This window comes from Sebastes fasciatus, chromosome 14 (genome assembly GCF_043250625.1).
Source record: "Sebastes fasciatus isolate fSebFas1 chromosome 14, fSebFas1.pri, whole genome shotgun sequence".
NCBI lineage: Eukaryota > Metazoa > Chordata > Actinopteri > Perciformes > Sebastidae > Sebastes > Sebastes fasciatus.
Genome location: NC_133808.1, coordinates 22,756,409 through 22,769,744, shown reverse-complemented (window position 1 = coordinate 22,769,744; position 13,336 = coordinate 22,756,409). Strand labels below are relative to the sequence as shown.

Below are 13,336 nucleotides of genomic sequence, written 5' to 3'. Positions count from 1 at the left end.
GGTTTATCAGTGCACACACACACACACTGTACTGTTCGGGCACTGTTTAGGGTCTTTACACTAGGGCTGCAACGATTAATCAATTAACCGATTAGTTGTCAACTATTAAATTAATCGCCGTCTAATTTGATAATTGATTAATTTGAGTTTGAGTGATTCTTCAAGAAAAAAAAAGTAAAGATTCTCGGTTTCCAGCTTCTTAAATGTGAATATTTTCTGGTTTCTTTACTCCTACTATGACATTAAACTGAATATCTTTGAGTTGGGGACAAAACAAGACATTTGAGGACGTCATCTTGGGCTTTGGGAAACCCTGATCCACATATTTCAGCATTTTATAACCCAATTTTAGAGAACCACTCCATTTAAACACAAGTAAATATGTATTCATCATCATTTCAGATACATTAAAACTCTTATCTTCATATATGTTTAATTGTATGCTTGCCCTGTAGACAGATTATTGCACGTTTAAAAAAAAAAAAATGATATTGTCTGAATTTAAGTGGTGTCAGCTGTTTTTGTTTTTTTGGTTGAACCTTAAATTAATCTATGACATCAGAAAGGGTCATCCAGTAGCAGTTTCAATAAAAACACCACTTGGCTGTGACTTTAACTGCTTAACAAGAGGGTTCAACAACATAGTAGGCAGTCATTAACTCTGATTCAATAACACCCTGAAGCCGCAGAGAGGACTTCAACTACATAACATGCATGTTAGGTAGCAGCATGACTCCACATGTGACTGGACTCGGTTAAGAAAGAGATGGTTGACCAGGTGGTTATTCTTCCTTAAGCATGTTTATTGAAAGTTGTGAAGTGCAGCTGTCAAGTGCAAATGTGGTATGTATGTTACAATATCTCATCCGGTCTTTAAGCAGAAACATGCACAGAACGTGAGCATACAACTGATACACAGAATGAAAAAAAAAAAACATCTCTATTGAGTTTTTTTAAATGTTGAGTTTTAAGATATTGTTCATCCAGAAGTACGTCACTGTCAAATAAAAAAAAGAACCATAAAGGTGCAGAAAGAAAAAACTGATTTTACAGTAAGAGTTAATGTTGCAGTAAAGAGATATGGACAACTGTTGGCCGTGTGTTGTCAGTTAAATAACCTAAACTCCTGTCCATCCATCTTGAAAATACAGCATTAAAAATAGACGACACAGACTGGGCAAGCACCTTCCTCGCTCACCTGCTTCAATCTGTGCGACCAAGATAGCCTCTGTTGTTTGTCTCCACCTTCTCCTCCTCACTATTTTACATGGTACTTACACTATACAGAAATATACATCATCTTCTGCCCATCAAACTTTTTAGGAAAAAAATGCAGCTTAGCCCAAATGTCTCAACCCTGTCAAATAAATTACATGCCACTGCAGGGTTGAGAGAACAGCAATGATGAGCTTTTTGTCGAGGGCAAAAATGAGGAGCTTGAAAGTGAAATACTGAAATAGAATATCATCATCTCCATAAGAAACCACGTTTTTTTGTTCATCCCACCAACCCACAGTTGAAGTAACGTCATCAATGCTGCCAAGTGTTGATCAAAATACCCTCCCGACCCACGACTCCCCCATTCCAGATGGGGACTTTGTCATAATAATTGCTCACATTCTTCATTTGTCACTCTGAGAAGGCTTTTTACTCTCAAATCTCTCAGCCTGTAACTTTAGGATCTAGCCTCGAGAGAGAACTTTTATTTACATCAGTCAGCAAAAAAAGGTAACAACTAATACAATCCTCCACCTCCTACTCCTCCTCCATCGCCACCATCAGTAAAATCGACATCACTTAAAATCCAGACACAGGCACAGTGATTTTTTTTTTAATCTATAGCTATTGTCTCCACTGATAAGCAGTTTTCTTCTTGGTAAGACATTCTAGTTGATATGTCCAAGGGTTATTTGGCAAATGTTCGATGATTCCTCTGAAACCAACCCCCGCCCCACACAGCATCTCAAGATTGTCCCCCTCCACCACCATCGTGCTGTACAGCGCCGCACCGCTCGTCCTGCTAGCTGCATCCTTCTGAGAGATAAATATGTGCAAATTCTTGTCTTAACAGCGTAACCTCCTGCTGTAGAAGGCAAGGCTTAGCTCTGCTGTTGTAGCAGAACTGAAAAACTGCCAGTCTGTTTGTCTGTCTGAGCAGACCAGGCTACGCCGACGGGCCAGAGCTGTGCGAGGTGGGCTGGGCGAGGGCGGCGGTGCTTTGGGGTCCCGGTGTGGCCGCTGTCGGAGCGGCGGGAGGGGAGCCGGTCTGAACCTGGGCCTGGAACTGGGCCATCTGCTCCGGGCTGGCCAGCGTCTTCAGCAGGGTGTTCTCCTGCTCCAACTGGGAGTTGCGGTCGATCAGCTCCTTGATCTGCTCCTTCAGGACCTCCACCTCTTCACGCACGGCGTACATCAGGTGACTCTTCACCAGGTCCTGAGACAGACAGAGATGTGGGTTTAGGACCGGAATATTTCAACAAATTCACAGAAAATAAATCGAACGCATTTCCGATACTGATATTGATATCGGAACAACTCTAATACAGTATAAATAAAATGCTGTTCAATATAATGCAAATGGGTAAACTCTTATAGAGCTGCAACAGTTACTCAATTAATCGATAAGTTGTCAACTATTAAATTAATCGCCAACTATTTTGATAATTGATTAATCGGTTTGAGTAATTCTTTAAAGAAAAGAAAGTCTGTAGTAGTGATATGGGAGTGTTGTTCGTCAAAATGTGTGGCACTACCTGACCTTGTATAACCTATTACAATACAAAACAGTTCATTCCTCTTTTTTTTCAAATTTGGATGAAAGACTAATGAAAATAATACACTAATTGTATTTTAATTAATTTGGGGGGTTGTTTTTTTGGTCATCTATTCACAATCCAGAAATTTGACCATACAATTATGACAACGTAATATTCTGACAGAAAAAAGGTGTAAGCTGAAGCCTGAGTTTATTTTTGCCTACTCTTAATTATTAAAAAAGATTTACCCTAAATCTACCCAAAATGTATAGTAAAGTATAATAAAGAAACACAAATATAATAAAAAAAACGGCATCATTTCTGTCATTTCTCAGAAAAGAGAAGTCATGTTTTACAGCAAAGAAAAAACGATACAGACAATTCTTTGTATTATATGAATGATGAGCACTACTTAACTAAACATGCACACAAACTAAACATGTATAGCGACATTTAAAGTGGAATCTTTCAAAGTGAAGCTATATCAAATATAATCTGGTTATAATAACACAATAAACACATAATAAAGAGAAAACGTGAGTGAATATATTCCCAGGGTTGCCACGTCATTAGCCCCGCCCACGTTTTTTAAGTGTGGGCCAATCAGAGGCCGAAATATGTATAACCAGGCGAGAGCCTTCCAGTTTGCCTAGCAACAGAGTTTAACAACAGCAGCAACAACAGAGACCACAGAGAAGGAAACAGAAAATGAAACTCAACATCTCTCTTACTGCGAAATTTGGCTCTGTATTTCATCATAATAACACAATAAATGTACTACAATTATTTAGAAAAAAAGAGATGAAAATATATATATGTATAATTAAAGCGTATGTAATGTAGTCTCAAGCTGGTAATTTAATTAAATTCTTAAATTAATAAATAAATAGTACTTTGGCCCCATTATGACCAAATAATAATTAAATTAAATTAATAAATAAATAATACGTTGGCCCCATCATGACCAAATAACAATTAAATTAAATTAAATTATTAAATTAATAAATAAATAGTACTTTGGCCCCATCATGACTAAATAATAATTTAACTCCTCAAAAAATCCTCCTTTTTTGTGTTTTGTTTCCACTATTGTCCCTGTCCAGCACAAGTAAGTAACTATCTATCTATTATTTTATTACGATAAACTACAAACATAAGAGCATTTAACTGGATGAAAAATAGCCACTTCATCACAATAATCCCCGGATGTTTTTCCTTATTAAGTCCTATCTTTCAAACAAACACCATTTTATTATTATTATTATTATATCATTATATTATTATTATTCTATGTTTTTTCCAGTGTAAAGAAAGAAAGAAACTCACCATTGCTTTTTCAATCTTGTTACCTCATGTTTTCCTTATTTAGTCATATCTTTTCAAACAAACACCCATTTTATTATTTTTATTACTATATTATTATATTATTATTATTATTCTAAGGATTTTCCACAGTGTTAAAGAAAGAAAAGAAACTCACCATCGCTTGTTCAATCTTGTTGTCTATGGCCACGACGCTGGCTCCGGACGAACTGGAAAAGAAAAAGAGGAAACATTTTATTTTAAACCAATGCTGTAATAATACAAATAGATGGGCCTTTTTCTATAGAAATGTGGGTCTTTACATTACAGGAAGCTTCTGGAAATTTCTATAAAAATCAACGGCCTGGTGTCGTTTATCCTGGATTTAGTGGCCTTTAGTGGGTGTTAATGATACTGTAGCATCCATCGACTGAGCATCATTACTGGAGCCCTGAACGCATCACGGATGTATAAAGAGGACTGAACATTTCTATATATATATATATATATATATATATATATAACATATTTATTTACCCATTGTCGAGTTTGACGTGCGAGCTATCAGAGCTCAACAACGACGACAGAAACGAGATGGAGAAATGCCTCAGCTGGCAGACGCCTAGATCCATAGCCACGGTGTAGCACGGTGTGTTCATGCTGGTCATGTCTCTCTCACAGCCCGCTAACAAAACAGATCCGTGTCCCAGATCCACTTCTTCGACACGACCACATCCACACTATATATTCCCGTTAAAAGCTTGAGCACCGACCGCAGCGGTACCAACACAATCCAAGGTCAGCTCATCTCTCGGTGCTGCACAACAGAGCTCTGCAGCTCCAGAGACGAAGCACCGTATAATTTATCCGAGCGCTCGCCTCCTGATTGGTCGAGAGAGCGCTCATTTGCATAATACATGCAGGAACGCCCCCACCTGCCTGCTCAGCTGACCAACTTCATTTACGTAATTTATTCCCAAGAGCGGAGAGGAGGTTGGATGAAACCGGGGAAAACCGGATGGGAAAGGGAAGAAGAAAGAAAAACAGCCAGAGGAAGGGCTGGATTTTTTTACAGCAACAATACACATTAATCAGCTCCTGTTTTAATGTGAAAGTGTCTGCCTATAGTGCTGCTTTGGGCTTTATATTAACACAGGAATTTACCCTATATCTGAACCTTTATCTCCATAACAATAATGTGTTTTTCAGGCCTGGGGAACAGTTACAGGGAATCCCCTCTGCTAATAATGTGGTTTTACACTCATAAAAAAGAATATATGGGGTCAGTTATTCCTCTCCAGGTTTTGGTCACATAGCAGTGCTTAAAGTGGGAAAAAAAAGTGCCTGTACTCTCTTATTCACATGTTGGCGTGTGTATCGGCATGTATCAGCAATCTCTTGCTACTTATTCCTATTTATTCATTATTTCTTTAAGCATGTTATAACCAGCTGGTTTTATTGCTATGTTATTATAATACTTGGGCTATGCATCTCCTATAGTAGGCCTATAACACTCAAATAATATTCCAACTGGAACATTACAGGGTTTCTGGTGGTGTGTTTAGTGTTAATAGTTAAAGTGCTTTCCTGTTTTATTTGTAGCCTATAGCCGGGTATCGTTCAGGTTTTAGGAGCAGTGTTCCAGTCAGGATGCTCCTACATGTTATACGGCAGGATAAAGAGACATATTCTGAATTTCTACGGTGAATAAAAGACAGTATGAGATATTGTGTTTGGGGGTCCTCCCCCCCCAAGAAAATTGAAAGTTTTTAACTTAAAACTATGCAATTTTCATCATTTTGGACCCTTATTTTTACTAAATTATTTTATTATTTTTACACATAGCACAGCCGTCGTCTGAACATTTAATTATTCTGGAAATGTTTGCCTTTAAAGAGCAGATTCAGAAAACTTTTAAATAATGTTTTATAATGGAGAGGGCAGAAAAGAGTACCAGCAGCTTGTGAGAAGTGCCAGTACGCAAGAAAAAGTCACGGTACGCCAAAGAGTAAAATGAAGAAGTACCCACAGTACGGTGTACCGGTGAGTACCGGCTCACTTCGAGCACTGACCACCACAGCATTTTATACTATAGTCCTTTCGGCAAAATTAATTGCCCTGTTTTGGGAACAATAAAGGAGTATATAGTGCTATACTTGATCTATTTATCTCATTCCATTCTCATAACCCATATCTCATAATTCTGTCATTACATTTGTGCAATACTGCTAGACATACTGTCACTTACTTTTACACACAATCCTCATTTTCATATGTATATTTTATACTGTCATCACTTTTTATCTTACAACTTATTGTAATTCTATCTTATCTTATGCGACTATTGTTTTTATTGCTGAGCTGACCCCTTCTCTCATCCTATACATTTCATTGTACCGTTGGCCCTGTGTTAACCTGCATATGACAAATAATTGAGAGAAAAGAGTATACAGAGGCACACTGTTATCTAGGTATTCAAAAATGATACCAGCATTCAACACTGCCCACAACAAAAACACATTTTACAACACATTGCAGAAAATAACCAACATGATCCATACTATCTATAGTAACAAAAGCATTATATTCAGAGGATATTAATCAGATAGAAATAAACCATGGCCAGGTGTTCAATCAAAATGCTGTGGATGTCCATAAAGTGACATCATGTCTATACACATGTTGCCCCCATGTGGCCATGTACAGCACTGCACAACTGTGGGGCTGAGACATCATCAAGAAAAACCTGGCAAAGCAAGCTCCAATATTTAAATTTAATTTCAAATTATCGAGTCTTACTTGGCACAAAGGGGCAAAAACTAGATGTTCAGGCTGTCGAGTGTGAAGCTATAGACCGGGACTATTGGAAGGTGCAAATCAATCGATGCAAAGGGTGACCTATTTTTAAAAAAAACCTGAGTACTCATTAGATTAACAGTCACAATGGGAGATATATGATATTATCTCATTGGCTACCTTGAATATCTGTTGGCCTATTAGACATTTGAAATGACATCTTTCATCCTCTTATAGCTATGTGTGGTTCTAATTGAAACACAAACACATTTTTGAAAACACCATCATACTCCACTGTAGCACCAACATCCTACTTCCAAGATAAGGTGCAACAGGCATATTTTCAATTTGTCCAGGAGACATGCTTGGACTGTCACTGACTTGATTAAAACATGTCTTATGTGAATTTAAACTCCCCTGTGGTGTCAAAAGACCCCAGATACTATAAGACCGATTTTTACTGGGAGATTACACATTCGCCAAATGTCTTTAGAACAATAGGAAATCAATGAGGTTAATCTGACTCAATCAAGATTACCACACACCCATAAATGCCTTTATAGAGGGGAGTATCTGTAGTCACACAGAAACACCTAAAACAACTCCTCCACACAGAAATTCCCACCTCAGACATCAGACCCCCTCCAACACACACACACCTCCCTACACAGTCTGAAAGGCCACTCTCACACATTCCACATACACCCAAAACCCTCAAACCATCATGTGTACACACTCCTGACATTCTTGCCTCTAATCACACACCCTATGCAGACCTCAGCATAAGAGAAACTAATACAGAAATCCTGCTTTCGTAAGAGACGGTCGACCAATCTAGAGATGTATTAAATCTTTGAATCAGTGACAAAAAGCCAAAGGTTAAGCTAGTAAAATAAAACTAAAAATAAGGTCTGGTGTGGCATCGAGCAAACAGGAGGAAAATGGAGGTATACATCAGACTGGCACATACGGTACTTTGCAAAGCGTCAAGGCCGTGCACCTTTTTGGGGGATAGAAAAACAAAGATCCTATAGATGTCAATGCAATAGAGTGCTCCAGGGATGGCGTATTTTTGTAGGCCAACCAGGAAGTTGGCATCGCACTGGGTTCCATCGACAAAAGCCAAGGGGATTTTTCCATCGGGTTTTGAATTATTGCAGAAAATAAGCTATATTGCAAACACACGTTTATGATACTTACACGTTTTGTTCAGCCAGATAATCTTCACAAAAGAACACCACTTTTATGACGTTTATTAGTCTTATTCAGCCACTTGTTACCAAACATCTTTTTCAAGTCACGTAAAAGATTAAAAATTCACAAGTGTGATATTTACTGACGATTTCTATGTCGTAGAACAAAACGTTAAAAACTCTCAAGCTTGTGTTAACCACAGACCTTATTTCAAGCATCTAACTAAAAATCCATTCAAAAAACCTGTTGACTTCCAGATTCATTTCCGGGTTTTGGGACTCATTCCTGTAATGCTCTATCCGACGGCCGCTATAGATACTGGTATCATATGAAACTAGAAAAAAACAAAGGAATCAATTGTTACCAACCATGTCATGTTAGCTTGTCAGGAAGAACGTAAAATAACGCTTCAAAATTGGGCTAAATTTTAGCAAGGAAAAACTTGGTATGGCCATTTTCAAAGGGGTCCCTTGACCTCTGACCTCAAGTTATATGAATGAAAACTCTGAGATGAACAGAGTGAAAACTGTATCTGTATTAGATAAAACAGATGTTGACAAACTGCATGAATTGCAGTTGAAAAAAGGTAATATATCGCAATATATCTTATCGTGACTCAAGTATTGTGATAATATTGTATCTCGGGGCCTCTGGTGATTCCCACACCTAGTTTATTTTCCCCAAAAGGGGCACGGCCTTGGCCATGACACGATGCCAGTCTGGTCTATGGTCTACAGAAGATACTGCAGGTCCTCTAAGAACTATGCTGTGGTCCATGTTAAAACACTAATGGTCCTGAAATCAAGTCCTTGAGGTACTTAGTGCTACTGATGTGTAGCTGTTGTATCAAATGGGAGAAAACTTCCAATGCTGTATGAAGTAGTGAGAGAGGACAATGGGCAGAAGAGGAGAAATATTTCAATCCTGAAAACACAGAGCACAGGTTGGTAACCTCTTCATGTGATTTAAAAGTCAGTAGTCACCTTTAAAATTGGCTAATTTGGGTATCACAGACAGCCCAGCCCTGGCTTATTAAGCACCAGTACCAAGAAGATAGGCTCAAACATATCCTGCGAGTACTGATGTCAGCTACTGCTCACCTCTGATCCCAGGCAAACACTTGAGCACTTAACAAGAAGCCAAACAGCTTAATAAGAGGCTCTCTAAGCCACACTTATCTCTTCCGGTCTCCTCTTTGACTGGAGGAAGGGTTTAGCTAATTAACCAGACCCAAATAGCCAGAACAACTGCAGCTCTTGAGGAATAAAACCCACGTCTAACGCGGTCACGCTCTGAAACACACACACACACAAGCACACGGAGGCTTGGAAGGAGCTATATGATTCAACTGGCCGCTAGCCGAGAGAAAAATGAGCCAAGAGAATGTACTTTGATAGGTCATATGTCAAGGACGAGATGCTTTATACAACAAATCCAGAGTTAAGGACAACACTAGAATACAACTGGATCGAAGTCACTGCTTAATATGATTAGTAAGGTTTGTAAATGAAGGTTAATATTTCAAATTTCTTTCAGTTAAGAAATAGGCACAACCCAGGATTTTCATTGCCAACGACAAATAAACAAACATGACGAATAAACAAACTTGAAACTTGTAGCCATGAAGATCAGTCACATTCCAACAACAAAAAAAGGAGCAAGGCTCATCTTTTAAGCGTCTAAACTGTGGGATTTAAGTGTTGCTATACTGAAGAGAGAGGGTGACTTAAGGTGAAACGATGGACCAGATGGACCAACAGAGCTGTTCCATGACAGCAGAATATGGCAAGCAATTCAGTGACAAAAAAAGAAACACGCTGTGGGTTTGATTACTCACGGTCCCCTGGAGATATAAATGGCACAGATTGATATGTACGTCATCCACACTTTTCTATACAACATTAACGCAGCCTCCAATATTTTTTACTATAGATATGAGCACACAGCAAACCTGTTTATATGTGTATCTGCTTTAAGTATCCCTCAGTGTTAATGCTGCCCCCTGAATGACTGAATGAAAGGACAATATAGCCATGCAGCCCTTTGTGTGCAGCTACTATAGTGATTGGTCCAAGCAGCGCCACACTGTACTGACTCCCCGGGGACTCCCTGTCTCTATTTTACCTTTTGAGATGCTGCTCCAGCTCCCAGAACAAAAGCTTCATCGCCATCTCGTCATGGCCTCGCACTCCCCGCACTCTCATGGAGCCGTCCGTCAGCAGGATCATGTATACTCCAAAGTAACACACAGCCTCCCGAGCTTCTTTGTTTAGTGTTTTTTTTTCCTAACACCCCTCGTTCCTCCTTTAAATGTAGTGAACAGATCTGGGTCGCGCCCTATACAGTAGATGCATTAGTGGGTGCAGCTGCATAGGGAATCAAAGGCAGCGTGCCAGGTTATGATGACAGTGTATATGTGTGCTCCTCATTCTTCCTCTCTCTATGTCATCCATTTGTGTTTGAATGGCTGACTAGTGAGTGAATTACTGAGTACGGACAGTAGCTGGGCGGGTGGTGACGTGTGATCATGTGATACTGGGAGTTACATAAACCATCAACAGAGATTAGCATGTGGCCCAGTGATTTCCCTGCTCCTACACCATAAGCCCTCTGCCCTCTATAGCGCGCCCGAGACACGGATGTACAATAAAACCAGGAGCCACAACTCTTCGACATCCTTCCGCACATAAGTGAGATCACAGGGATGTAGATGTACCGAACATGCAATATAAATATCTAAATGTGTCCCCTGCCGTGGTTTGGATGTGATGCATAAGGGACCTGACAGTGCGGATTGTCCCAAAAAGCCAGGAGTGACAGAGATTACATATTTTTCTTGTCACGTAAAGGTTGTCAGAATCACTGAGAGGTCAAAAGCAGCCCTGACATTTTAACTTTAGTTGGCAGTTTCAAACTGAATCATAGTTTTCTGTGCCAGCCCTCTGCGTGATAGACAAGTGACCCCGTGCCTCAGGGTCTTATCTTGTCATGTCTCATTGAAAGGCCCCCTCAAGATGGCTTAGTGCCTCACCAGACAGAAAACACAACATGCGCCTGCCGGGGCCTCCGCCGGCTTAGGGACGGCCAGCCAAGAAACAACAGGTAAAGCACGGGCATAATGCAGGGGATTTCACTTGTCCTAACAGACTCCATGTGCCGGGGTGAATCAGTGTCACATGACTTCTGGATGGGCTATACAGCAGCACTTCAGTCTTGTTAACCAACTGAATCAAAATTTGACCCTCCGTCTCCCTCACTTTTTATTAAGAGAAGAAATATTGTTGCTTATCAACTTTAAAAGAAAAAAGGAAAATACAAGTTTTCAAACCATTTCAAAGGCTTAATATTCCCCTATGGGTCTGCAGCATCAGAATACACTCAGTGGATGGACATAACCACCTCTTGGACTAAGGCGGATGTTGCAATGCCATGCAATGTGAAATACAGCTTTTTCCACAAGCAGCTGATGTTGCAAACATTTCATCATTTTTATCACAACATTAGCTTGTTTGATGCCACATATGAAGTCTACTCTGCCTGATTGTCAGGGAAAGTATTAGGCTACTGTACAGCAGGATAACGTCACCAAAAGTGGTTACTAGGGCAAGAGCCGACAGCAGCATGATTATCCCCACTCTACACATCCGCTACTAGGTATCCGATACGGACTTTTATTGTGAAGACTTTAAAGGAAATCAAATGTTTATCTCTGAATTAGCTGTGCTGAATGTTAGCGGCTATTCTTAATAAAAAAAAAAAAAGTCTACTAATACTGCAGGGGAGGAAGAGAACAAAACTAACAGCAGACATTTATTGTGAAGAATATAGGAAATGAAATGTGTTTATCCACCGTTTTACAGTCGCTCATTCGACCACTACACACACACACACCTTCAAGTGGGCGTGTAGTGTAATGGGCTGACGTGCAGAGCCAAACCGAGTCGAGCCAAGCCAGCATACTGTATGTGTATGTTAAAAACCTAATGAGATCGTCTCAATGTCTGACCACAAGGAGGAGACTCACATCCTTATTGTGGAGGGATTCCTGCTTTACCCCTACGGATCTTTGATCAATGTGCTGAACCCAACGTTACTTTATTTCCATCCCATGTAAAGAATGCAAAGAGGATGTGCTCCAGGAACTACACGGTCCCAGACCCCCCCTCCCAGCCTGTTCGATGGCCACATCCGGCCCATGTATTTTTAATCACAAGAACATCACAAATGTTGTCTCAGACATCAATATAAACTGTTCTAACAGCCAAGTGCACAAACACACCTCTTGCCGAGCTATCATCAGCCTTAGCTTCTGATTTTGAAAACCAGATGAAAAAATTGACGAAATTTCCATCCAACTTTCCACCAAAACCAGCTTTTGAGGTGCAAAACAGGCCATGCAGTTGCAGCATCATGCGCTAATTTTACATCTACAAAGACTAGTTTTGATAGTTGCAGCAAGTCATCATTTAAAACACTACACACACCCACACACTCACTGGTTGAGTGCACAATCTGACCAGGCTCCAATGATTAATGATTCTCAGTGAATGCGTTTTATTCATTCACTTAAACCCTGTGCCAAAAACTTGACTCATAAAATGTAGTTTGGCTTTTATGACGCTACAAAGTCAACAACGGTAGTTGACATAATACACAAAGAAACATACATTAACTACACAATTTAATGAATGCAGCCATTTATTAGTGCATGTTATCTACTAAACAAAAGCCTACTTTCTAAAAAAAAATATGAATGCACTTCATCTACCATTGCAAACATTAACAAATGATAAATTCATGCACAAGAAAAGCAATCTAACCAGATAATAGGCTGTTCAGTAGAGCAGCTAAAAGCATGACACGGGGATTTATTAGTATACTAGCACTGCTTTCCAAACATGCTTTATTATAACAGCTATGCAAAGGCCTCCTTTTGATTATGATGAGTGAAGTCCTATATATGCATTTTGTTTCTGGTTAAATTTCTGCTTTTTTGGCAAAATGCATCTTACTCACAGGAAGAGGAACTGCACTCACATCTGCTGTGTTTTCAGCGGAAATGCAAGTTAATAAAAGAGGCCTGGCATGTCCCAGCGATGAAAAAAGAGGCCTATTGAATTGTTGAATTGTAAAGGCTTTTGGCTGAGCTGTAGTTTGATAGTGGAAAGCAGCACACACAGACTTTACCAGTAAGCCCTGGCAGTGGGTTTTCCATAGTCACACCCTGACTATGGAGAATGACAGAGAGCTACTGAGTGAGTCAGTCAGAGAGGCAAGGGAGGAATGAT

At 39.7% G+C, this 13,336-nt stretch overlaps 1 protein-coding gene across 2 annotated transcripts; it reads right to left on the bottom strand.

The window, feature by feature from the left end:
- Nucleotides 1-782: 782 nt before the first annotated feature.
- On the bottom strand, nt 783-11,756 carry LOC141782883 (TSC22 domain family protein 1-like). Of its 2 annotated transcripts, none has more exons than XM_074659716.1 (3): nt 10,173-11,756; nt 4,237-4,288; nt 783-2,434 (listed from the first exon to the last, which is right to left on the bottom strand). In XM_074659716.1, exons 1-3 carry the CDS (start codon nt 10,274-10,276, stop codon nt 2,165-2,167), a joined length of 426 nt encoding a protein of 141 aa, XP_074515817.1. In that variant the 5' UTR covers nt 10,277-11,756; the 3' UTR covers nt 783-2,164. The 2 variants fall into 2 exon arrangements, with proteins under 2 accessions (XP_074515817.1, XP_074515816.1); XM_074659715.1 differs by lacking the exon at nt 10,173-11,756 and adding an exon at nt 4,596-5,726.
- Nucleotides 11,757-13,336: the final 1,580 nt, after the last annotated feature.